The 26,941-nt window shown below is 38.1% G+C and overlaps 1 protein-coding gene across 2 annotated transcripts in view; it reads right to left on the reverse strand.

Moving 5' to 3' along the window:
* Positions 1-26,941, reverse strand: part of RANBP17 (RAN binding protein 17) — a 227,276-nt gene that overhangs the window by 89,395 nt on the left and 110,940 nt on the right. For both annotated transcript variants that reach the window (XM_063315799.1, XM_063315806.1), the window contains exons 15-18: positions 9,000-9,073; positions 8,373-8,453; positions 242-305; positions 41-149 (exon numbers count right to left, since the gene is read on the reverse strand). In XM_063315799.1, the coding sequence (XP_063171869.1) occupies positions 41-149; positions 242-305; positions 8,373-8,453; positions 9,000-9,073 (328 nt within the window). The remainder of the gene's footprint in view (positions 1-40; positions 150-241; positions 306-8,372; positions 8,454-8,999; positions 9,074-26,941) is intronic.

A 26,941-nucleotide genomic window follows, 5' to 3' on the forward strand; every position in this document is an offset into this window, starting at 1 on the left:
AGAGTTAATCAGAAAAAAAAAAAGATGAACAAATTCTTACCTAAATCTACCATGAGGAGACGTGTGAGAGCAGTATAGAAGGTTGTTCTGCACCTAAGATCGCTCAAACCATAATGATCATCAACACCCAAGAATGGAAAGTGTTTACTCTGGTGGTAAAGAACAGGTAACAAAATTAATTTATTCAAAATGTAAAATTAGCAATTTTAAAAAAATATTAAAACAAACTAAAAAAGCCTACCGTATGATTTTGCAGCATGAACTTCACAGCATCTATTTTCACAAGCTTTTTTAAAAGGATATAAGTATTTGTTGTTAAGGAAAATAACACAATCCAATTAATTTGTTAATACCACACACATGGTTTAAAATTTTGAGAGGTAACAACAAACAATAGTTAACAGAATATATGGGTGCACACATGTATCTATTTGTATCTGTCTCTGTATATATTTGTATACAGATGTGTGTGCACGCACACTTGTATGTCTGCGCGCATGTGCATGCATGTGTGTGAAAAAAACCTTATGATATTTTTAGGAAGCCAGTGGGAAATGTATGACATTGGGAATATGGGACAGACGTAACCTAAGGTCATCCATGAACCTTTGCCTAAAGTCAGTAATCAGTACTGTCAGATCTGCTTCTCATACACTTCTGTAGAGATGGAGAAAAATGGCAATTGGTTTATCTAGACTTAAATTCAACAACTCTTTCCTGCTGTAGTTTCTACTTCAGTATCACTTTTTTTTTCAATGGCCAAGAATGGAAGGAGCTACAGATAAACCATGGCATTATTCATTCCATTATTTTTAGGGTGTGTATGGAAAGAGCTAACAAAGAAGTGCAGCAGGATTCAGGTTCTAGTTGACCTTTACAATCCTTTGGAAGCCCAATAAAATGAGGAAGGATTGGATTTTGGGGTAAGCTGTTCCATCACCAAGGGGTTATCAAGAAGGGTGATAGTTGTGGGAGACCATCAGGGAATTCTATAAACTAAATTGGAAATTAAAAAGCAAATATACATACATTCTGGCAAAAGGCAATGGCAAACCATTTCAACTGTTGCTAAAGATAAACTGTTTGGGGTCTCCTGTAGTCACCAAGAATCAAACTCAACTTGAGAGTGCCTTTATCAATTTTACCACACCAGGCATCATTACTGGGAAATAATTCAAAATCATGACATATTATTATCCAGACTAATAAACATTGTATCTTAAACATTGAGAATCTTGGTCAAGTATCTTTTTGGTTAAGATTTTAAAATGTTCATGGATAGGTTTTTTTCAATTTCTAATGCAGATATTACCAACCTAAACCAAACATTCCAAGTTGAGAATACCATTTCTCTTAAATCTGAAGAAAAGTTTTAATAAATGTAGAGAGGAAGAAGTAGAAACCCCAAAACAGTCAAAAGGCCATGTGTATCCAGTAGCTTCACAAAAACAGTGCACACACAAGTACACTCACCCAGTTATAGGAAACATTACAATAAAGTTAATTATTAGAAACAAAAGAGAATACACGAGAGCAGCACTGCTGCACCAACATAAAAGAAACACTAACACATTCCATTATGTAAATGAATTCAAAGCTATTCCATGAATGATCAAGCTAGAAGGGACGTAATGATTTATAATTCAAATAACGGAGCCTTAAAATCAAATTGGGCTAATATATTTCTAAATATGCAAGCCTGGAAAAAATGTTAAAATAATACAAAAGAAGACAGCAACACAAATCATTTGTTGCCTCTGTTGCTTAAAATTTCTCCCCTTTTCCCTCTTTTATCCTTTCTAAAATTATTTTTAAAGGGTTACATAACCCCTATAGCAATAAATAATCCTTATGCATAATAAAAGCAGCAATTTCAAGAAACATATAGCAATTGATTCTGAAAGGACAAGATAGATAGATAGATAGATAGATAGATAGATGAGAATTAAATGAGAAGGCATTTAAAATTAAAATAATTATTTTTTAGGCTTTCAAATTAATCACAATTTAATGGACTCCATGTGTTGAAAATGAGCCCACAGAATGTGATGTCCCCCAAAATTTCAGTGGTTCCCACTGTATGTATGTATGTATGTATATGTATGTATGTATGTATGTATGTATGTATATGTGTGTGTGTACGTGTATGCGTGTGTGTGTATACATATACATATATATATATAAAAATAATGGAAGCCTAATCCTCAACCTACCACAGTGGCATAATCCCCATCAGAATGAAGCATGCTTGTGTTAAGTGAGCACTACAGCCACAGAGTTGTTCTGATAAACTAATGCAATGTTATAAAGGTCAAAGTTTGCAATACCAGGAAGTATTTATAAACACTTCATATGTAAGAAATAAAAAGTACTTTAGTATTATTCTTTAAAAGCTCAGCCAATAAATTTTTAAGAGGAAAAAAGTATGTACTGGTAAAAGCCAAAATGACCAGCAAAATTGGGTTGTTCATCATTTTCCCGCAAAAAGGAAAAGCAACCTCGACAGGTGTAATTTATCATTTTTCTGATTTAATACCAAAGAAATATATTAAAATAATAAAAAGAATCCTGAAATCCTCAAAATTTGTTGTGATAAATAGCCCACCCTGCCTTTATTACATTATGTCTACTAACAGAAATATTGCATGGTGGATTTTGCCAGACAAGGACGATTATTTTCCAATAAGAAGTTGCATATTAAATTCTAGCACAAAAGTGGGTGTCTTAATACTTCTGAATTCTTTTCTCATTTGCCAAGGAACACAATTTTAAAGTTAACTAATACTAACACAGAAGAATAAAATGAAACAACAGTTAGGTTAGCTTTACCATGCTACACTCATTTAAAACAGAAAAAGGATACAAATCACGTAAGTTTGGGTAATTGATTAGATGGCAGCATTTTATTTATTCAAAATAATGTTCATTTCATGCTGCCAATTATGGAAATAATTGGCAAAGCTAATCTCATTTTGTATATAACCTAAGAACTCTTTTTACTGCTTATTAAATCAAATAATTTAGTAAAATTATCTGTCAACTAAAAGGGTTATCAAAGAACAAGAAACAAAAATACTGTGGTCCTGAATAATCTTAAACTCAACTTTAGGATGAAAATGACATTAACTTCCATTAAATGGTTTTATGTTTTTGCCATCGTTATAGACATCTGGGAGAAACACTGCAGACTTCAGTCATGCAACTGGACATCTGTCCTAGTGTTCTCTATCACTGAGGTTTTTTTCTGGCTCTGCTACCTGAGATCTTTTTGACAAGAATGGCTGAAATTAGAATCTCTGTATTGAGAATATATGCTCTATTGGAGAGGTAGGAGTCCTCCATATAGAATACTGCTCATTTGGACATACGCCATAAAGAAATCTAATGGATACCAGGGGCACGGGAATGTCCTGAAAAGAGAGAAATATCCAAGAGCTATAAACTGGTAAAGACAGGAATCTTCCATCTCTTCTGACATCTACTTAAAGCCAAGCAAACAGAAATAGATTTAATATTCTCAGGATGCAAAGTGTCATTTTCTTGTCGACATATTACCACTGTGACTATGTAGGGAACCCAAAATCAGTACCCTGGAATGCCAATATACTGTCATCACATAGAATGATAATTGTATATCATCTACCTTACTTACTTACTTACTTACTTATTTAATGCTTCAATCCCAAACAGCTCTAAGCAGTGCACTGAATATGAAGCAATATAGTAATAATGCATAATAATATTGGGTAACAAAACAAATTAAAGAAATCCAAACAAATGATGACACAGTATAAGTGACCATCTTTAGTGCCTCCTATTTTAGTTAAGGCTACAACACACACACCAGCCAAAGCTCAGCAAAGAGACTCTACCTGCTCTTCCAGAACAAGCCTTGAGTCCCAGAGGTCCACCAAACTGTGTGAATTTGCTCTTTCTGGGAAGTGCTACCCCACAAGAACCAAAGTTGATATTGTCTCAGAATCAGCAGGCTTCTGAATTAACAAATCTGAGCCTGTTTCTCTCCATCCAGGCTCTAATAGCCTCCAAACATCACAAGTCATCACCCCATTATCATCATGTCCTGTCCACTCAGCTTCCAACCTGGAACTATTAAGAGTTATTTTATCCACAAAATGATTAGCCAGATGGTCTCAATTTACACTCACTAGGTTTTCCATTCCATCTTTCTCTAGTAAGGACCAGGTCACTCAGAATGCAGCTGACGCTCAGCAAATGCAATACAGGTAGTCCTTGACTTACGACCATTCATTCAGCGACCATTTGAAGTTACAGCAGCACTGAAGGGGCTTACACGAAGTCCACGAAGTTACGGGTGTTGTAGCGCCCCTATGGTCATGTGATCAAAAATTGGGCGCTTGGCAGCCTGCCCGCACTTACAGCTGCAGGAGAGCTTCAACTCCCCCCATCCACCTATCTTCCCCATCTATGCCCTTTTGTTCCCCTGCCACCCTGCGCTCCGCCACCCCAGCTGACCTTCGCCATCTTCTTGCTCCCGCTGCTGACGAGGTGTGCCCGGCCTGGCCCTTCGCGAGGCAGCTGCTGGCCATGTGAGGCTTTCTTCCCCAGGTTGCACACAACGGTTTCCTCACAATGGCCAGCAGTTGCCTTGCAAAGGACCAGGCCAGGCACACCTCGTCAGCAGCAGGAGCAAGAAGACAGTGAAGGTCAGCTGGAGTGGCGGAGCGCAGGGTGGCAGGGGCCTTGAAGTGCAGGGTGGCGAGGCCAATTGTGGCTGGGACTGGGCTGGGGCAGCGGTGGCTTTGTGCCACACTGCTGGGCCAGACTGGGACTGGGCTTCTGTGGCAGCCCCTTTGCGCCGTGCTGCTGAAAGCCCAGAAGCCCAGCCCCAGCAGCATGGTGCAAAGGGGCTTCTTGGTGCGAAAGGCCAGGCCAGGCACACCTCGTCAACAGCAGGAGCAAGACGATGGCAAAGGTCAGCTGGGGTGGCAGAGCACAGGGTGGTGAGGGTGACTGCGGCTGGGACTGGGCTGGGGAGGCTGAGGCTTCCAGGAGCGACTGTGGCTTTGCGCTGCAGCTCAGGGGCTTCTTGGAACCCTAGAGCTGCGGTGCGCCAAGAAACTTGAGCCACAGTGTAACAAGCAGCCCCAGAGCCGTGTGGTTCTGGGACTGCTTGCCGCCCTGCAAAGCAGGGTGCAGAGTGGCCAAAAGGGCAGAGATGGGGGGGGGCAGAGATGGGGGGGACAGGGGGGTGGGGGGAGTTGGAGGCAGTCCCTTACCTTACTGAGGCTCGGGGCTGGGAGGGGCCAAGCCCAGAATGGCTGTGATTGGGGTGGGTCCTCAGCTAACGGCTGCTGGAATTTGCTTAACAATGGCAACAGGGTGTGCCGGGATTGCTGTCGCTAAGTGATGCAGTCATGTGATGTTGTGTTTTACATCTGAATCGCTTAGCAATGGAAATTCCAGTCCCCACTGTGGTCGTGAGTTGAGGACTACCTGTAAGGGCAAAGAAGCTCTGTTTCACCACCTTTATCACTACAAAAACAGGTTTGAATATGAGCTTGTGCTTGTGTCCTGTTATATCTCCTTGTCCTCCACCATCACTCCTATGTTATTACATAATGCCATGTCACCCCCACATAAACTAAGTGGGGACCCACACCACCCCCTGAAAGAAAAAAAACCACTCCCTTTTTAAACGACATAATAAAGAGGTTTACAAAAAAAGCAGAATTAAAATCATACTGTAACTAAGGTTGCATTTTGCAGCAAGAAGAACAGAATACTAAACTGAAACAACAGCAGCTGAAATCTAAGCCTACTAAGAAGTATGGAATGAAATGTTATCTCAGAAATTAAAAACCAACTGGACAGGATAAAAATTATTAAAAGTTATGTGAAATGGAATGCTTTGAACTCTACATTTACGTTGCTAATGCTCAACCTGGGTCCAGGCTCTAGAGCCTTGAGAATTACAAAAATAATTATGCAAGGTGGATATTCAAAGAAAGTCATACCTTTTTGCAGAGAAAGAGTGACACCACAGGACCTCAGAGATTATTATTATTATTATTATTATTGTTGTTGTTGTAGTCTATGTCTCCAGGGAAGGGGGCACAAATGGAAAGATTAGGAAGATTTTCTTTTTTCCTGCTTTCCAGGAAGCTTCAAGGTTGCAAAACAGTGGTAGGAGAGGATTTCTGAGATGGCTCTGAGGATAACAGCTCGGAGAAAGTGTATTTTTCCTGTACTTTTTGAATAATGAAGGAACTAGGACTACAGGCTAGATTCTTATCTAACAGTGCTTATCTAACAGCGAGTTCATATTGCACATGAATGAAATCTATTTCTTAGTAGATGGATCAAGAATCAGGACTGCAGTCTTACAAATCATCCCCAGGAAATAGTAAATTCCTCAGTGGATCAGATGAAACTGACTTCCAGGAATGTTCACTATTTAGAGCAGAGTTTCTCAACCAGGGTTCCATGGAACCCCAGTGTTCCGTGAGAGGTCACTAGGGGTTCCCTGGGACATCACAATTTATTTAAAGAATTATTTCAAATTCAGGCAACTTCACATTAAACAGGTCAGTTTCATTCTTTATTTTTAGTTTATGAACACTGTTAATGCATATATACAGGCCTACACGTGAAACAGATATAATAACTCTGTAACTTCTGGCCTATATTTGAGCTGAATGTTCAGGGGTTCCCTGAGGCCTGAAAAATATTTCAAGGGTTCCTCCAGGGTCAAAAAGTTGAGAAAGTTCGATTTAGAGTAAAGCCCCAGTGGATTTCAGCACTCAGTGCATTCCAAGTATTTCACTCAAGGTGAAATTATTAAGTGGATCACAATACAGGGCAAGAATTACTGCCTTTTAGAACACCAACCTCACTGTTTGGTTCCAGGATAGGTGTTGCTTCATTTAAGCATGTTTCAACTGACCATTCTGAATTACAAACTTTTAGTGATAATTCCTAGGGAGAAGCAAATTTCTGTTTCATGTGATTCTTTCCCCTCATATGAGTCAGATATGATGAAATGCTTTCTATGTTTTACAATTTTTGGATTGAATGCATTTTTTACAATTGGGTCAGCTGACTCAAAAATTGCACATACAAGAAACAGCAATTTCCAGTAAGAAAAAAACATCAGCAGGAAGTCTCTCATCTGGTTATCTTCATATTTTAACTATGGTACTTAGTTAAAATAATATGACCTTTGGTGTTTTTGTCATGCTCCCAGATCAAATGTTCCCAGAACATCTGATCTGACTCACATGCATGAATGGAATCAACGAGGGTTGAGACTTGTGAGTCAGTAGAAGTGGGAGGGGGGACAAGCCAGGAGGGTGAAAGCATCTTGTTTGGACTATCTCTGGCATCCAAGGTCAACTGGCAGAGCCACTGCAGACATCTGCACAGAACTGAACGGACTGGCACAAAAAGGGGCTGCATACCAAAGAAGGGGGAGGGGGTTGAATTCATTGGGCTGTTTAACTTGGGGAAAGCACGGGAACTTCTATTTGCAACTTTTTCTCTGTAATGCATGCTACAATCCATTAAAGAGATTTCTACTTAACATGTATGAATCGGACTTAACGGTAAACTGAGTAGGCAGTCATCACACCCAGCCTCCTGGGTTTTCAAAAAGCCTTTAAAACCTAGCCTTCGTCCCAAGCCTGGGGTTAATGTGTTGGGGAGGGGGCTGTTGCGCTGTGTTTTAATGGCTGTTTTTAGTCCAGGCTGTTTTGTTTTGTCTGTTTTAAATTGTTTTAACTTAGTATTAGATTTTGTAAGCTGCCCAGAGTCTGCTGGAATGGGTGGCCCTAATAAAGTCAACAAAATGAATGAACGAACGAATAAGCAAGAGACTAGCCTGGCTCACACAGCATGCTAAGGGTGAGCAACCCATGGCCTCCCACATGATGCTGAACTACTGCTCCCGGAATCCTTCACTACAGGCTATTTTGAATGGAACTGCTGGGAGTTGAAGTGCAGCAATGTCTGGAGGGCTACAGGTTGCTCATGTCCGTGATAAACCACAGCACATTTTGTTGGTTTTGTCTTACATGCTGTTTAAATCCAGCCATGGTGGGTTATTCACCATAGTCTCATACTTAGTGTTGTCAGGCTTTACCTATTAAAGAAGGATTGAAATAGTTTGATAGCTCATTAAAAAGCATAAGGACTTGTATACAAAAAAGACAATATTTTAAACATGTCTTGTGCATGAAAAAGGCTAATTAACCAATGTTAAACATCCCCATGCATTAAAATTATTTACAATTTTAAAATTGTTTACAATTTTAAAAGTAAAGAAAGTAGCTCAAAATTTGTCTTTTAACTGTCCAGCTTCAGGTATCATATGTAATACACAAATAAAAGGATATCCAACAGAAAGATCATTTAAAAACTGAAGTGTTCTTGAAATCACAGGCTCACATCTCCCCCAATATTTAAGGTTTGTAACACTAAAACATTAAAAAGAAAATGTTTACAAAGATATATTCTAGCCAAATGTAAGTATATGTATACAATATTCAAACTCTATTCAATACAAACTGAGGTCTTCAATAGAGTTGGTACAAGCAATCATATACATAATAACACCAGGAGTTGCTATGCTCTTCTTGGCTTTGCTTCCCCTCTTCTCTTTCATTGTCAAGGTTATCATAAATAATTTTAATTAATTCAGTGGAAAAAGTGGCAGAAAAAGATAATAGTTTTTTTTAATAATCCGCAACTTATTTAAAGGAAAATTTAAAATCATATAGAAGGAAAATATGAAAAAGGGCATTTTTTTGAATTTTAATCAAAATGAAGTAACAGAAGAACACTGTTAATAAATCACAAAGTGTAGGGAAGAGACTGGAAGATAATATGGATTATATTACATTTCAATATGGATTGAAAATTAAAGATTAATAGTTAACATTGTTATGCATTAAATTTATAATTTAAGTCTTAAACTCTGGCTAGAAAAACTAGTGTATATAATAACTCAGACATGAACTCACATTTTTGACATAAATGTTTCTAAAACCTGGTTGTCATCTGTTATTCCCAAGACTTCAGACATTCGAGCATAAACCTGAAAGAAAAATAAAAATAAAGAGTGGCATCTCAGTAACATGCTATGACTTTTAAAATATTTAGGAATGGGGGCAGTCATTCATTTCTACTTGGGCTTTAAAGACTGAAGTTCCAGACCAACTGTACTTTTCTCTCTGCTCCTAGTTCTTATTCTCTAGTCTGTTATATTAAGAAGGAAACTAATCTTCCATTTGGAAGAAGCTGGTAATGATTATAAGCAGATTGAAAAGGATGGGCAATAGTTATAAATATTGTGTAAATTAATTGTGTACATATGTGTAGTCAAAACAGTTCAGTGAGATTTGTTCCCTGATAAAAGTGCATAAGATCACAGCTTTAATACTGTAAATTTAGTTGTTCCTGGAATGGAACTGTCTTTTTTTTTTTTTTTGGTAAAACACTAACTGCAGGCTCTCTAATCTAATTGCTCTGTTTCTTGTCTTCCTTCCATCTTCTAAGTTCTTTCCTAAAATTGATTGGATGTGTTTATCACTGCCAAATTAAAATATTCAAATAGTAGCCAACTTTACTTGTAAAACTGTGGTTTGTTCTACAATGATTACCACAATAATTACTTCAGCAATATCTTAGACATATTATGAAAACTTTGGGTACTGTTTTTGCACAAGGTGCTTTGTAATTACTGTGTGATTTACCCACAAAAACTGAATTTGCAGTGCAGATTACACTGAGACAGGATGACAATATTTGTTTGTTTTACCCAGTCCAATTGAGAGACTCTTGGTGGGTGTATGGTCTGTGAGAATATCCTTGAGACAGGAGGAGGAGCAGCTGCAGACTAGGCAACTGTCAGATAAGAGGCAGCGGAGCCCACAGAAGGAATGGGGGCGTGGCAAACATCTCAGAAGGGGCCCTCCCTAGTTTCTTGGGCTGTAAAGGCAACGGGGGAGGAATATACTTTCAGACTTGCAAGATTCCGTTAATGTAACCTTACAATAAAGGTAGTGTTAGTACTCATGGTTGGTGCTTCTTGTCTGGACTACTTTGAAGGCTTGCAGTGGGTTACAATTTCAACAATAAGATGTCCATGGTATAATTTTACATAATACGGAATAATTGAAGCATGGATAAAATAATAAAACAACCAATTTAAATAAAAATAGAGGGTCACACTTATAACTCAGTAATTTCCTGAAGCCTAACAAGGTAGGAGTTGAGTTATGAGTGGGCAGGGTGTTTCACAGCATCAGCAGTGCCGGAGAAAAACATTTGTGAGCCTCTACCCCCTACTAATAAACAGGTTGAAACTGAGTGGAGAAGACAGTTCTGCAGATACCTTGGTATCAAGCCATGTAGGACTTTAAGGACCAAAACTAGTACTTTGAAATGCACATGGAAACTAACAGGAGGTAGTGCAGGGCCCAAAGCACAGGCATAATGTACTTATTCAGCAAGTACCCACCAATCCCCAAGCATCTGCATTCTGGAAAAACTGACACTTCCGTATGGTCTTCAAAGGCAACTCCATGAAAGGCAGATCACTCTAGTCCAACTGAGTGATTATGAAGGCACGAGTGTCTATGCACACGAGTGTCTATTCAGCAGAACATCTGGAACACTATGTGTCTGTTTCACACTTGAAAAAATGTGTACACCTCTATGTGCAACTTTAAGGAAGGAAGGGAGGGAAAGAAAGAGAATAAACCATGGGAGGCTATATTTTGTTCTACCATCATTTAAAATTCAGATCAGAGTTTAACACACAAAACACTGGGGGAAATGTCAAACCTAACAAGAGAACTCTCCTTTAATCCACAGTTATCCTTGTGGCTCTTGCTACTCCTTTTTATCATGCATTAGCTTTGATTTCTATTATCCAATCAAGATCTGTGTCAACCCTTATCCCTAGAGATGTCCTTCAACTGCTAGAATTTGACAGTTAAACCTGAGTGCTAAACAGGATCATTACCTCTTAAATCTATTTATCCAAACCACTGAATAAGTTAATTGAAAAGCTCATTAAACAACAACAATCTGATTTGTTTTCACTGGTGACAGGGTCATTTTAAGCAGCAGTATAGGTGACATAGTTGAACAATATGTTCTGGGAAAGAGAAGCCTCTTAAATTAGGATAGTTGAAAATAACCATATAAGTGAATGTTACACAGAGTTGCACAGAAATGTATTACATTTGCTTTTGACATAGATAATGACTCAACTAAAGTAGGGGTGGGTATTTTACTGCTCTGAAGATACTACTTTGGACTACAACTCCTATAATTCCTATAATACAATTCCTACACTGACTGCAGGTACTGGAAAATGAGAATCCAAAAGCCTTTTGTTATGGTCTCTGATCTTAGACCCAAAAAGATCATGAAATCTAAGAGCCAAAGGAAGGTCTGTTTTGAGAGAGATTAGAGAGGTCAAACCAAGGTTGGCGTGGCCACCATAAAGTGACAAGGATGCAAACTGGCTGAGTGCTACCTGATCTTTAATATGGCCCTTCTCAATACACCAACTAGTGGGAGAGGTACTTCCGATGGGATCCTCAGTAGGAAAAAAGTGTCCTTGAGGGATATACAACTCATTCCTTCTGTGCTGCAAAACCGCACACACTGGACATTCAAGAGCAATGTGAATAGTTCTATTTTGGAAGTGCCCCGCCTATAAAACAAAAACGCTGCCAGAATGCTCTGCTTCAATTCCTGGTCATGTGAAGTGCAGGTAAAGCAACTTAATCTGCTAATTGTTTTGCTGGTCAAATTTATTTCCATAAGGCAGATTCCCCAAGAATGGCATTAATTCCAAAGGCATAGGTTGAAGGACATAAGAAAGAATGATTTGTTCCTCTCCTTATTTGTTCACATACCATTCCATGGTTGAGTTTGTCCTCAGCAGTCAAATCAGAACAGAGGAAAATGGTTAGAACCACACCAGGTAGAAACCTTTTTTTAAAACTTAGCACTAAAACCTCACAGCAAAGGATCGTTACCTTGTCGTGGTGCTGGAGCTTGAGCACCTCAATGACGCCATGAGCTAAACCATGAAGGGCCACCCAAGACGGGAAGGTCATGACAGAGAGGTCAGACTAAACGCGATCCCTGGGGAAGGTAACGGCAACCCACCCCAGTATTCTTGCCGTGAAAACTAAATGGATCAGTACAACCAGAGATATGTCGGTATACCATCGGAAGATGAGACCCCCAGGTCGGAAGATGGTCAAAATGCTACTGGGGAGGAACAGAGGATGAGTTCAACTAGCCCCAGACGTGATGACGCAGCTAGCTCAAAGCCGAAAGGACAGCTAGCGGCCAACGGTGCTGGTGGTGAACGGCGAATCCGATGTTCTAAGGATCAACGCACCATTGGAACCTGGAATGTAAGATCTATGAGCCAGGGCAAATTGGATGTGGTTATTGGTGAAATGTCAAGATTAAAGATAGACATTTTGGGCGTCAATGAACTGAAATGGGCCACTTTACATCAAATGACCACCAGATCTACTACTGTGGACAAGAGGACCACAGAAGAAATGGAGTAGCCTTCATAATTAATAGTAAAGTGGCTAAAGCAGTGCTTGGATACAATCCAAAAAACGATAGAATGATCTCAATTCGAATTCAGGGCAAGCCATCTAACATCACAGTGATCCAAATATACGCCCCAACCACAGATGCTGAAGAAGCTGAAGTAGAGCAGTTCTATGAGGATCTGCAGCACCTACTGGACGACACGCCTAAAGGAGATGTTATTTTCATCACGGGAGACTGGAATGCTAAGGTGGGCAGTCAAATGACACCTGGAATTACAGGTAAGCATGGCCTGGGAGAACAAAACGAAGCAGGACACAGGCTGATAGAATTTTGCCAAGACAACTCAATGTGCATAACAAACACCCTCTTCCAGCAACCTAAGAGACGGCTTTATACATGGACTTCATCAGATGGACAACACCGAAATCAGATTGACTACATCCTTTGCAGCCAAAGGTGGCAGACATCTATACAGTCAGTAAAAACAAGACCTGGAGCTGACTGTAGTTCCGATCACGAACTTCTTCTTGCACAATTTAGGATCAGACTAAAGAGATTAGGGAAGACCCACAGATCAGCTAGATATGAGCTCACTAATATTCCTAAGGAATATGCAGTGGAGGTGAAGAATCGATTTAAGGTATTGGACTTAGGGTCCCAGAAGAACTATGGACAGAAGTCCGCAACATTGTTCAGGAGGCAGCAAGAAAATACATCCCAAAGAAAGAGAAAACCAAGAAGGCAAAATGGCTGTCTGCTGAGACACTAGAAGTAGCCCAAGAAAGAAGGAAAGCAAAAGGCAACAGTGATAGGGGGAGATATGCCCAATTAAATGCAAAATTCCAGAGCTTAGCCAGAAGAGATATGGAATTATTTTTAAACAATCAATGCGCGGAAGTGGAAGAAGATAATAGAATAGGAAGGACAAGAGACCTCTTCCAGAAAATTAGAACCATCGGAGGTAAATTCCAGGCCAAAATGGGTATGATCAAAAACAAAGATGGCAAGGACCTAACAGAAGAAGAAGAGATCAAGAAAAGGTGGCAAGAATATACGGAAGACCTGTATAGGAAGGATAACAATATCGGGGATAGCTTTGACAGTGTGGTCAGTGAGCTAGAGCCAGACATCCAGAAGAGTGAGGCTGAATGGGCCTTAAGAAGCATCGCTAATAACAAGGCAGCAGGAGATGACGGCATCCCAGCTGAACTGTTCAAAATCTTGCAAGAAGATGCTGTCAAGGTAATGCATGCTATATGCCAGCAAATTTGGAAAACACAAGAATGGCCATCAGATTGGAAAAAATCAACTTATATCCCCATACCAAAAAAGGGAAACACTAAACAATGTCCACACTATCGAACAGTGGCACTCATTTCACATGCCAGTAAGGTAATGCTCAAGATCCTGCAAGGTAGACTTCAGCAATTCATGGAGCAAGAATTGCCAGATGTACAAGCTGGGTTTAGAAAAGGCAGAGGAACTAGGGACCAAATTGCCAATATCCGCTGGATAATGGAAAAAGCCAGGGAGTTTCAGAAAAACATCTATTTCTGTTTGATTGACTATTCTAAAGACTTTGACTGTGTGGACCATAACAAATTGTGGCAAGTTCTTAGCGGTATGGGGATACCAAGTCATCTTGTCTGCCTCCTGAAGAATCTGTATAACGACCAAGTAGCAACAGTAAGAACAGACCACGGAACAACGGACTGGTTTAAGATTGGGAAAGCAGTATGGCAGGGCTGTATACTCTCACCCTACCTATTCAACTTGTACGCAGAACACATCATGCGACATGCTGGGCTTGAGGAATCCAAGGCTGGAGTTAAAATTGCTGGAAGAAACATTAACAATCTCAGATATGCAGATGATACCACTTTGATGGCTGAAAGCAAAGAGGAACTGAGGAGCCTTATGATGAAGGTGAAAGAAGAAAGTGCAAGAGCTGGCTTGCAGCTAAACCTCAAAAAAACCAAGATCATGGCAACCAGCTTGATTGATAACTGGCAAATAGAGGGAGAAAATGTAGAGGCAGTGAAAGACTTTGTATTTCTAGGTGCAAAGATTACTGCAGATGCTGACTGCAGTCAGGAAATCAGAAGACGCTTAATCCTTGGGAGAAGAGCAATGACAAATCTCGATAAAATAATTAAGAACAGAGACATCACACTGACAACAAAGGTCCGCATAGTTAAAGCAATGGTGTTCCCCGTAGTAACATATGGCTGCGAGAGCTGGACCATAAGGAAGGCTGAGAGAAGGAAGACCGATGCTTTGGAACTGTGGTGTTGGAGGAAAATTCTGAGAGTGCCTTGGACTGCAAGAAGATCAAGCCAGTCCATCCTCCAGGAAATAAAGCCAGACTGCTCACTTGAGGGAATGATATTCAAGGCAAAACTGAAATACTTTGGCCACATAATGAGAAGACAGGACACCCTGGAGAAGATGCTGATGCTAGGGAGAGTGGAGGGCAAAAGGAAGAGGGGCCGACCAAGGGCAAGGTGGATGGATGATATTCTAGAGGTGACGGACTCGTCCCTGGGGGAGCTGGGGGTGTTGACGACCGACAGGAAGCTCTGGTGTGGACTGGTCCATGAGGTCACGAAGAGTCGGAAGCGACTGAACGAATAAACAACAACAAAGCACTAAAACATTCTGATTAATTAATTATTTAATAGTTATACCCCACCTTTATTTTGTACAACTCAAGGTGGCATATATAATGCTCCTGCCTCCTATTTTCCCCACAATCACTCTGTGAGATGGGGTTGGGTCGAAAGAAAGAGACTGGCCCAAAATCACCCAGAAGGATTTCATGCCTACAGGAGGACTAGAATTCACCATCTTCCAGTTCTAGTCCAGGATTTTAACCCCTAGATGCCGCAATTAAGACCATAAAAGGCAAAAAAATAAACGCCTTCGAATAAATTTTAATGTAACATTGAGAATCAGTCTGGAAATAAAAATCGTAACACTAGGAAAAACTTGCACACATTCTAATTTTGTCTATTTTCAAGGAGGCAAAGCCTGTCTGGCCAAACTGTACTCTGAAAAAGTGTACTCCTGCTAAGAGGAGAGAATAGTCTGCAGATTTCATTCCAGGTCCCACTTATGGAATTTAAAATAAAAGCCTTGTCGAAGTCTTCATTCAGCATTATGGAATGTAACTGAGAAAAATGCATTTGACTACCTCTTCTCTCTCTATTCAAATTCTGTGCTTTTCTTGCTCAAGGGTCTCATTATCCATTGCAGACTATGGAGTAAATGGAGGCTACAGATAGTGGACAACCTAAAACAACCTTATCTATTTTGGCTGGGGATGGGGATGCTAGCTGGCCATTTTCTTAGTTGTAGCCTCAGTATATCAAGTTAGGAAGGCAGGCCTAGATGCCTGATATTCCCCTTCTGTTGGGACTTCGAATATGTGGAGGTCTAGTTCAGAAAGAGGTAGATACAATATTTATTTCACCCCAGGTGAAATACACCTCTAGTCACTATGCAGCATAGAATTATACACTTCATTCATTTTTGTATTTCCCAGGATCTTCAAATATGGAACCTAATAAAAGCTTATTCTGAACAGGGTATCCCCAATTGAATTTTACTTCCTGCTGAGTATACAGTTTGGGATGCAACTTTCACAGTGCTTGCCAACTCTAGGAATAAAGTGGGTGCAGAAGACACAAACATAAACCTCAACTAATATATAATGTAAAATGCATATTACACATGCAACAATATGGCACAATGTTTTGCTTATAATCCATACTTGAATAATTATGGCTTAATCAGAGATAGGAAATCTGGTGCCCTTCAGATGTTTCAGACTATAACCCCAATAACCCATACCAATACTGATTTGGTTTATGGGAACTGTAGCCTGAAAAATCTGGCTGTTAATGTCTAATCTTAGCATAATAATTAAGCACTGGTTGAAATCCAGATAATGTTCAGTTATGAGTTCCATTCAAATCTGTTCTAAAAATTAAGGCATCTCTCCTCATAAAACAGTATGATCAGGAGCAAGCAGCATCCAACTATATTATTCCCAAATTAATATCTGAAATGCCATAAGCTTTTAGCAATATAGAAATGAGAACACCCTATTTATATTGGTTCTTCATTGCAAAGAATATCTTGCTTTCCTACTACTATTCAAAGGGTGTAGGAGACAGGGAAATTGAACTTCAAGTATGAATTTAATTTTAGGTTGAGGAAGTATGTCATAACCATTACACAGATTAAAGTTCCACTACCATAATGTTAATATAATCCTTTGGCCCCAGATACGTTTAGCTAAAAAGCAGCAGCTAATTATGTCAATCCTTAAAATATGAAGCATATTATAAAACTGGAGATGGAGAATGAGAGTTCCTAAAGGTTGTTTGGGTATATAATGACAGTCAGAGAAATTCAATAACTGCTCTGTATGGAATGTACTCAAAAACACCACATGAAACAAATTAAACTAGAACAATGAATCCTTCACACTGTGCAAATAAGAAAATACCAGAAAGCATTGGTTCTGTGTTTTGTAAGGGCTATAATAATGAATTAAGATTTGGGATAGCGAATCTTGACAAAATTACAGGAAAGTTATTACCCAGAGGCCCAGCACAAATATTTCAGATGTTACAACTTTCTGAACTTTATTCAGGCTTTGCTGGTGAAAAGGACATTGATACAGACACCATTATTTTTATTATTATTATTATTATTATGTCACCAGACAATATAGGGGAGACAAACTGTTTCCAGTCAAGTTCAGAGAGAAGTTAAGCAGAGTGGAAACAATGAGGAAAAATGTGCTGGTTCACATTCTGTTTTGCTACCCCTTTAGGTTGCTTCTCACTTTTATGTTTGCTATTCAGGCATAGGTAGCTGCAGTACAAAAATCACACACTTCATGTCAATTGAAAATAACCTCATTTGAAATTACTACTGTACTCAACAAGATAAAAAGGAAGGACTAGGTCCCCCTCCCCTTCCATGCAAATAAGGTCCCTGCTGTGTGTTATGTACAGCATTATTTAAAGCTTGAGATCAAATCCCTACAGTTATGAAACTCACTGGGTGACCTGCAATTATATGAAGAGCAAACTACGAATGAGTAACATTTGATCTTGCAGATTTCATTGGCAAAAGCTCATACCATCCCTGATCAGTGGCCATGGTGGTCAGGGCTAAACACCTACAACATACAGAAATCCTTGCCTAAAGTTAAATTGCAGATTATTTTGGAAATAAAAGGATAGTGATAATGGATGCAAATAAAATGCAAATAGATTTGTCCATGGACATGGGAGGAAAAGCAGTCTAAACACACAAATGCAATAGCACGGCAACTTTGCTTGACAAGTATCCCCAGTATGAAGGAAGATGAAAACAGCATTTTGAAAAGTATAATGTAAATATTTTCAGTGCATTTTCATCCCTACTGAATCCTTGAAATCTAGTTTTACATTCCTCTATCTGGAATCCTAACTCATTTGTATATATCTGATCTTGGATGACCTCAAAATGAAGGATCAGACCTGGTCTATCACTGTCTTCTGAGAACGCACCAGCAGAAGTGGGCCTTCAGCAACAACTCTGGTGACTGGGGATTATGAGAGTTATAATTCAACATAGCTGAAGATTGCCTGGTTAGGGAAGCTGGGCCTAATTAAGCTACCTCACACTGTGTTAGAGCACTGGCCCATCTAGCTCATTAGTGTCTACAGTAGATGACGACCGTTTATGAAGACCACAGACAGGAATTTTTTCTAGCCCTACCTACAATCTGAGGCATGGACTAGGAACTATTTGCATGGAAAGCACTGAAGCATGGGTTATTAGCACTGACTTGTTCCCTGTATATCTTTACCTCCGCCTAAAAATATTACTTTCTTCGATAGTCTTATGAAATGTATTACATTATTTTCTTCCTACCTGAAAATCACATAAGAAATGACAAGAACATTATTTCTCGTTTCTGTCTCTTTCCTCTCAACATGAATCTTAACTGACTTACCAAAGTGAACCTGGTAACTGCAACAAGGTAGCCTATATTATAATAATTAATGCATCACTGTAACTGATGATGTAATTGGAAAACCATGTTCAGCAAAGAAAGAGGAACACCTCAATTCAGCAATGTTGAAGGACATTCAGGAATGAGCTTGTGCGCATGGCTGAATATATGGATGCTGCCATCCACATGCAAAACGCATTCAGCAGAGAGGAAAACAATCAGCTTCTAATACCTGGGGATGATACAAGGTTCCCCTATATCCTGCGAGCATTGCTAAACAAATGTGCTACTCGTTGTTGCAAAACTGATGACGTATAAAAATTATACAATAATTTCCTCATAGATGAGAGTACAAACCACATGCTTAGTAGAGAACTGTTCATAATCAAAAGTATGTATGAAGTCTCCTGGATCAAGGCCTGCTTAAGTTATGTAACAGAATACCTTTTGCACATTTATATCAAAGCCTTGGGGGAAGGTGGAAAACACACCATAGCTAATACTAGCAATTTGAACAGTACTCTTTGGCAGACCAGAAATAAGATAATTGTTCAGGATAGGCTGGCTCTTTTGAACTACTAGAAGCACTGCCTGTAATTATAGACATCTGTCATTGCTAGCCACTCAGTAGTAATTCTGACATCAGTATACAACTATAAGACTAAACTGCCTGCAGGCATAGTAATGGAGGCCAGATACGAAAGGCGGGCAATCATCTGCCTCATCCAAACTATCTGTCAAAGGTTCCCAACCACAAATAGCTCTTACACATTGTATCCTTAGGATAATATGTTGATTTATTTTAGATCCTCTAATATTTATAGTCTGGCCATCTACTAAAATGAAAGAAAAAAAAATCCTTATGGCTAATTGAGACAGTTAGTATGTGTATCTTCCTGAAAGATCACAGCTTGGTTTTCTGAAATTAAATATCTGCAGCCATTTTGAGCAAGTCCCATTAGAATAATTAAAGATTAATTATCTACACACCATTGGATAGGTACAGATTGTTACTGTTCATATCTTTATGTAGCTTTTACAAAGCGAGTCAGGTGTCACTATCTCACACTTGCAACATGTAAATAAACAATGTATTTATGTAATGCTAGTTTGCTGAATAATTAATATTTTATTACTTGCTATTGATATTTCAGTAGAATGTATTATTCCTGTAATCATGAAATCTATTTGAATTTTCAAGTAGTGCTAGAAAACAGTATCTCTAAACATTATTAGATACATAATCACAATAGCAGTTGGACAGAAGAAGAAAAAAATAGATGTTTGCTTAGGCTAATTAGAAATGAATATCCTTACAATTATTGTAATCTGTTACTAACAAACCTAGATAGCTCATATGAAAAAAGCAGTTCATACCAAGACACTATTAATTATTAGACAGACTGTTAGCTTACAAGTGAGATGCATTTTAAAAACCTCCTTTAAAATACAATTGCTAAATGCCTTACAGTACTGTAACATGAGACAGGTTCAAATCTTATTACTTCACCGAAATTAAAACCTAAGTTTTAATACTGTTCAAGTCGAACAATGATTCCACACTTTATTGCTTTTGAAATCCCTTGATGATCATAGGAAAAAATGCCCTCGAGAAAAAAAGACTCTGTTTTCGATAAACAGAAAATACAGTTTGCACTCTTAGCCTCTTTGTCATCACAAAAAAAGGATTTAATGCCAATTCTTAAAAAAAAAGACTTTTTTCACAAAATGTGCACCTTGTGTGCCATTTGTAAAATCAGTTCACTTTCTTTTATTTATTACTGCAGTGCGGCAGGGCAATAAAGTAGCTACCAATAGCTAATAAATTACATGCCTTTTAAAACAATTCTCCAGCTGCAAAACCATGTAACTACAAAGGTTTACATTTACATGGTACATCATATGAAATGTCTATATTTATGTCTTATTAACCAGTTTAGTAAAATCTGACCTTTTATCTAAGAGCTGAAGGCAAATCTGAAGCTATACCTAAGAGTATACACTTACATTTACGTACCCATACTTTCTAGTCATTATATAAGAATTACATAAACAACGCAAAATTTATTACCCGAAATAAATAACTTTTTCACTAATATATGATAGCCTTAAGGAAGAAAAATTTCCTTCAATCCACCCTGTACCAAAAAATAATATGTTTTCTCTGCACTTGCTGAAGATAAATTATAGACACATATCTGTTGAAGAGGAAATAATAATATAAAATATGAATTTCTAATAAATGTTGAAGAAACCCTACTCATATTTGTAATTCCAAGAATTGTCCAAGAAAGCCCCTTGGGTTAAAATTAAGATACCAAAAGGTTGTTTAATTTATCTGTACAATCAAAAGAAACATTATGAATCTATACTCACTATCCTTTATCCTTAACCACATTGTCCTATTATAGAGTCTCAGGAATAGTATTACTGAATTGTACATTGAACATATACTCCATGATTTTTGATTTTCTTGATATGCCATATCCTATAAACACAAACTCTCATTATTTGTACGGCCATTTTCCTAAAACAGGGCATTCTACAATATAACACAGTATTAAGAACATATATGCATACTATGTCCAATTATTGCAGAAATTACATGAAATACAGCAAATTAAGTCATATTCTTTCCAAAGACCATTATTTCTTTAAAAAAACTGCTCTTCAAAAAAATGTAGAGTAACTCTGGCTTGCATCTCCCAGCCAAAAAACAATACATTCAGGAGGAAAAAAAACTGACTAACAGTACACTGCTGTTAAATATCTTTCAAGCAGACTGGTCTATGCTAAGACCTCTAAATGCAACAGTGCCCTCTTCCTAACTGCTTTGGTGTTAGTATGCTTTAGCACAATTTTAAAATTTTCAAAAAAACTATTATTGCTAATACCAGGAACTACTTCACATCAGGTTTCAAAATAAAGCATCGTGGGTTTGTCTCATGCATTATGAAAGATGGGAGACAAAGCACAGTTACAGAAACATACAAATGAAAAGGAATAAGAATAGCCTGGAATGGAAGAAGAAAGAAACATTATGCAGGTAACAGAAACATGATCCAACAGCTAAGATTGAAAACTGAGAAAATAATTCTGGAAACAAAAGGGGTGTTATGTTTGCTTTCTGTTGAAAGACCACCCTGAGCCCCACGACAAATTACTTTCAAAAGTACCTGCAGGTTTTTGCTTTAGTTTGAAACTTGGCAGAAAGGTTAGTTATTCCAAATGGGGGAAAAGATAATACAGTTCTTTGCATCTCTGCACACCTTGAAGGGTATGTGCTACAAGAGGAGGGCTGCCATCAAACATTTAGCTCTGGAAGACAGCAGGTAGATACTATTTAGGCAGATCCCATATCGGTGAATCAGAGCATCCTTCATGAAGAAGAATCTATCTTTAAAAAAAACTGATGTCCTTTCTAATTGCACATTGGGGGCTATCAGCTCAGCCTACTTAAGATGTACCATTTCCCACAGGAATGATAAAGCCAGTATTAATACTGATTAGCTGATTAACCTCTAAATACAGAATTCAAGAAATCTTTTGCAATTGGATAGACTGATTATGGAAAAATACTGAAAAAGATCCGTGGTGGCTCCGTTACTCTTTTTACTCAGTTACTTCTGCCAATTATTCAGAAAATAATAATTCCCATGTTATTCCCAGTAATATTCTGTTGTTTTCCTTTCCCCACTCCACTAACAGGCTACTTTTTAATAATTTCTGAACAATTCTCAAGAGTGATTTAACAGCACTGTTGTCTCAGTTTGGATCAGTGCACTTTATATGGCGATGACCAATACTATAGAACGTTGCTCTTCTTTCCATTACACTGATACCCACTCTTTCATTACTGTCATCGTGTCTCCCACTTCCCCAGTGAAACTGAAAAAGGGAAGGGAAGGGGAGGAAAGGAAGCAGCATTGATTCCTTAGTATTGCTGCTAGCATCGAGGCTGGTGCATGTGCGGTGACCTTAAAACAGCAGTAATGATGTTAGACATGAAATCTTTGAATATATAAAAGATTTCTATAATATAAAACTGAATAGACTTTTGGCACTGATGAAGCTAGGCCTGGACTTCAGGGTCAAAATCTAGAATCTCACATGTAGAGAGGAACAGCTGATGGGAACAGCATCAAACCAGCATGCACGGACATGATCAGGCCAACAGAACTGATCCTTCTTATCTCAAGAGTCTTCCTTCTTATGTTTAAAGAAAGCCTGTAACCAGAGCAGGCAGGCATTTGGTTACATTTTTACCAAAAAAATAGTGCTAGAAAGCTGAAATTATATTGCCATCTCTTTTCTCTTCTCCTCCTAAAAGCAATAATTAAGCCTGTGGCCTAAAACTGATGCAAACTATAGACTTAGATACACTGTAAACATGCATTCTGTCTAAGCTAAATATTATTCTATTTGTCAGCATATTTATTTTTGGAGGCCAAAGGTGCTTTTCAGCAAGAGCTGCTTCTTCAAAGTGAGAGAACGCTTAAGTGGAACTTCACAAATTATTAAAAGAAATTTTGGGGATTGTACATCAAAAAGAGAGATTGTAAATTTACAGAACTTGCCAGGGATAAAGCTATCAGTCAGTTGAAACACAAATATAACTACAAATGGGGATTGATGGATCTGGAGCAATTCTCTAGTCTGTTGAGGAATTAAACCTAGGAGATCTGGAGATTCATATTAAGAGAGGGCTGGGGAAGATGCTCATTAGCAAAACAGCCAAGCCAGGGATACAATTTCCCAGCAGTGTACGGCTACCTCCTCAAAGGTATAAAGGAGGTTGAAAGCATCATAGGATCACCTAGGATTGAGAAGTTCTTAGGTTCAACCTTGGTAACTCATTTAAGACTTCAGTGAATTCAAAAATGTATAATCAGATTAACGGGGGTATGGCCAAAGGCATGATGGATCTACCAGGCTGAACCCTCCTACTACTCAGGGAAAAGAAAATGCTTTCATTTTAACATCATTAAGATCGTATCCAGTGGCTTGTTAATGATCCTAAAGTGTTGCAAGTGGTCATTTTATCTTGAATCAGCTCTCTATATCATACATGTAGCTTGCACCTCTCCACATCTGGTGCCAAATGAAGCACCAATAATAAAGGCTACTGAAGATCTTCAACACATTTTTCTTAGTAGGATCTCCAAATTAGTTAATAGCAAATAAACAGCCACTCAGATGGCTGCATGGTTGAGAATGAAGATTCAGAGAGATATCATGGTTTGAATTTGGGAACATAATGACTAAATTGACCTAATATTACAACCCCACTAGTATCTCCACAAAAGAAAGGCCAAAAATCCATGAAGAATTCTTTTACTATAGGCAAGTTACAAGGAATAAGTAGCAGCAAGGGGCTTCAGGAAACAGTGATGAAAGACTCCTTAATTATCTTTCTTATATAAGTCAATTTCCAATGGGAGTTGGAGATTGGCCCAATTTATAGCTATGAAGTACATGAGTAAATTTTTCCACTATGTACAGCATAATTAAATTCTATTCAAAATTTAATGGAACTTGTATCAAGTGAGAATTGTATCATTACACAAAATCTACCTTTTACTGCAGGAAGCATCTTTCTTTCTAGCTTCAAGAACTACAATAATTGTTATGTAAAAACTACAATCTGGGAAAGGCTGAAGGAGAGAAACAGAAGAGGATGACCAGGAGCAAGATAGACAGACTCAATTATAGCAGTGATGGGTACACCACTGGAAGAGCTGATGGACCAGTTGGAGACAGATTTTCATGGAGAAAATCTATCTATGTAGTTGCTAAGAGATGACACCGACTTGACACATAATCAATCAATCAAAAATTACAATAAAAATTTATGCAATGGTTTGTCATGTTTATTCATCTATGGCAAAGCTTCTCTTCAGGAGATCTCCAATGGTACATGCACTTCTGTACCAGCATAGAAGTGCAATACAGTCTCTGGACAGCAGCTGTCAATCACGATTACATACAAAATAGCAGATTCCAGAGATTCTTTGTCTTAAGGGATTTTGAGTCATACCATTTAAACATAAAAATTTAGGGGGGAGGGCAAAAAAATGTATGGGGAGGTTTCAACCCCATACAGATTCTTTATTCAAACAATTATGATAGTAGAAAAGATGTAATAGTCAACCTGAAAAAAAGAGTGAAGTGCAACTCTTATTACACATCTTTAGACAAATGATACAGATATTGTTATTTTTGTAATTATTTTTCTGTATGTCAGTTAAAAGACAGACTTGTCTCATCTGATATAGGACATCCCAATTTTGATCAGTCATGATGCAGATTGACTTCCAACTCAAAATCAGCTCATGGCCCTGGAAATCCAGGTTCCATAGGAAATCAAAGAGAACATTATTATTAGCCTATAGTGCTGCTGTTTCACACTGAGAAGAACAGATACCACATAAAGGCTGGGGATCTGCTAGTTCTGCTGTATTTATTACTTTACTTGGAATACATGGATATAGTTATTATAGACATGAGGTAACACCACAATCTAAGTTCAAAGAGATAAGTTTCAACTGGCTCACAAATGAATCCCAGCTCACAAAGATATACATGGTATGGCTAGCAAAGTATGCACACAAGATATGAAAAGGAACTCTTACTGATACAAGTAAGAACAAGACAGATAAATAAAGTAAATAAAATGGTCACTAAATTTGCATTCATATTCCCTGGTTCAAAAAGATATTGTCTATTGAAACAGAAAGTTGGTATTAGGAACTGAATTTATATACAGAATACCTGGCAGTAAAGCCCACTAAACACAATATGGCTAACTTCCATACTGTGCTGAATATGGATAGGTTTTCTCACAGCAGTGGTACAAATATATTTTTATAACTGATGCAACTTAAAACTTTATTACTGTTTTTCTAGCCTAAGACTTTTCTATCAATTGACATTTCTATTTTTGCTATATTTTACTTTTTTAAAATAACTATCAATATTACTCTTCATAATTCTGTATTTTACTAGCTTTTTTACATATTTGCTGAATACAAACGTTATACAACTGGATTATGATTTGCACTACAGGCCTTTCCCATCTCTTCTTTCTCCTACAGTTCCCCTTCCCCAACCTGCTGTAGGTTTTGGAGGGCAAGAGGGTGCCAAGGAGGAGAATGATGTTCTGTGAAAGGGAGGGATTAACTGGACGCAACACTTCCTTAGTCTTTGTCCTAAGTAAAACACGCACACAAAATTAAGATCCAGCTAAGCCATTCCCTAGGAGAAATATAAATGTGTGTTCAGATTAGCTTTCAGATACTCCCTATATTTAGGAGCTATGGGTGTGAGAGGGGGTGGCTGGTGCCATAATATTTATGAACAACAGTGGTAGTCATACAGGTCCTTCCTTTCCAACTGCTTCCTCAGGATATACTTTCCTGTTTTCATGGTATTTCATTATTTTAAATATAATACATGATTTATTGCAAAGTACTGAGCTTTTGGTGTTGGCAGTATAGCGAAACATTTTAAGTAGCTGTATCTTTTCCAATAAACCCTTATAGGCATAATTATAGGCATAATTCGCTGATGATAAAGATAGCCTAAATAAATAATATAACATTATTTCCTGCATTATTTTAAGCCATCTCTTATAGTAAGATTAAATGAGGTTCTGTAATATATTGAATTCATGGACCAGTTGTACATAACAAAAATAATAATCTTAGTTATATTCAAGATGCTTGCTAGTTGGTAAAAATTAGTCTCACTCTTTCAAATTTTACTGTAGAGATGATGCACATTTAATTCCAGAAAAGCATTTACCTTTAATTATATGGCGTCTGTGGCAAGCAGACAGTTTCATTTAATAGGGTCAAATTGAAAGAAAATATAGATGTATCTGTAAAAAGCAAGTACAGATATGCCTTCACTCTGTTTTACAAATAAATGATGACAAGTACAGTGTGCAGAAGCACCAAATAAATAATTCAACTTTGAGTTTTAAAAACTCATATTTAAGGAACTGTGTTGATTTTAAAAGGATGCTGTATCTTGCATTACATCAGCCTGAAAGAAAAATACACAGTATTGCTTTCATTTGCTCCATATATGCACTAAAGTATCTGCACTTAAAGATCGCTAAACACTAATGGGACAGAATGACCTTTCCCAGCAAAGGTGAGGTGGAGGAAAGGACTTCTATTCAAAATTTAAATTACTACAGTAAAGAAGACAACTGACTAGGAAAAAACATCTTTCATCTCTCTGAGTCTTAATGCTTCAATATCAAACATTTTTGACCGGTTGTTTATCACTGTCATCAAGTCATGAAACAGCATTTAAAACAACAAATTATGTCATATACACCTCAGT

This window comes from Candoia aspera, chromosome 1 (assembly GCF_035149785.1).
Source record: "Candoia aspera isolate rCanAsp1 chromosome 1, rCanAsp1.hap2, whole genome shotgun sequence".
NCBI classification, from domain to species: domain Eukaryota; kingdom Metazoa; phylum Chordata; class Lepidosauria; order Squamata; family Boidae; genus Candoia; species Candoia aspera.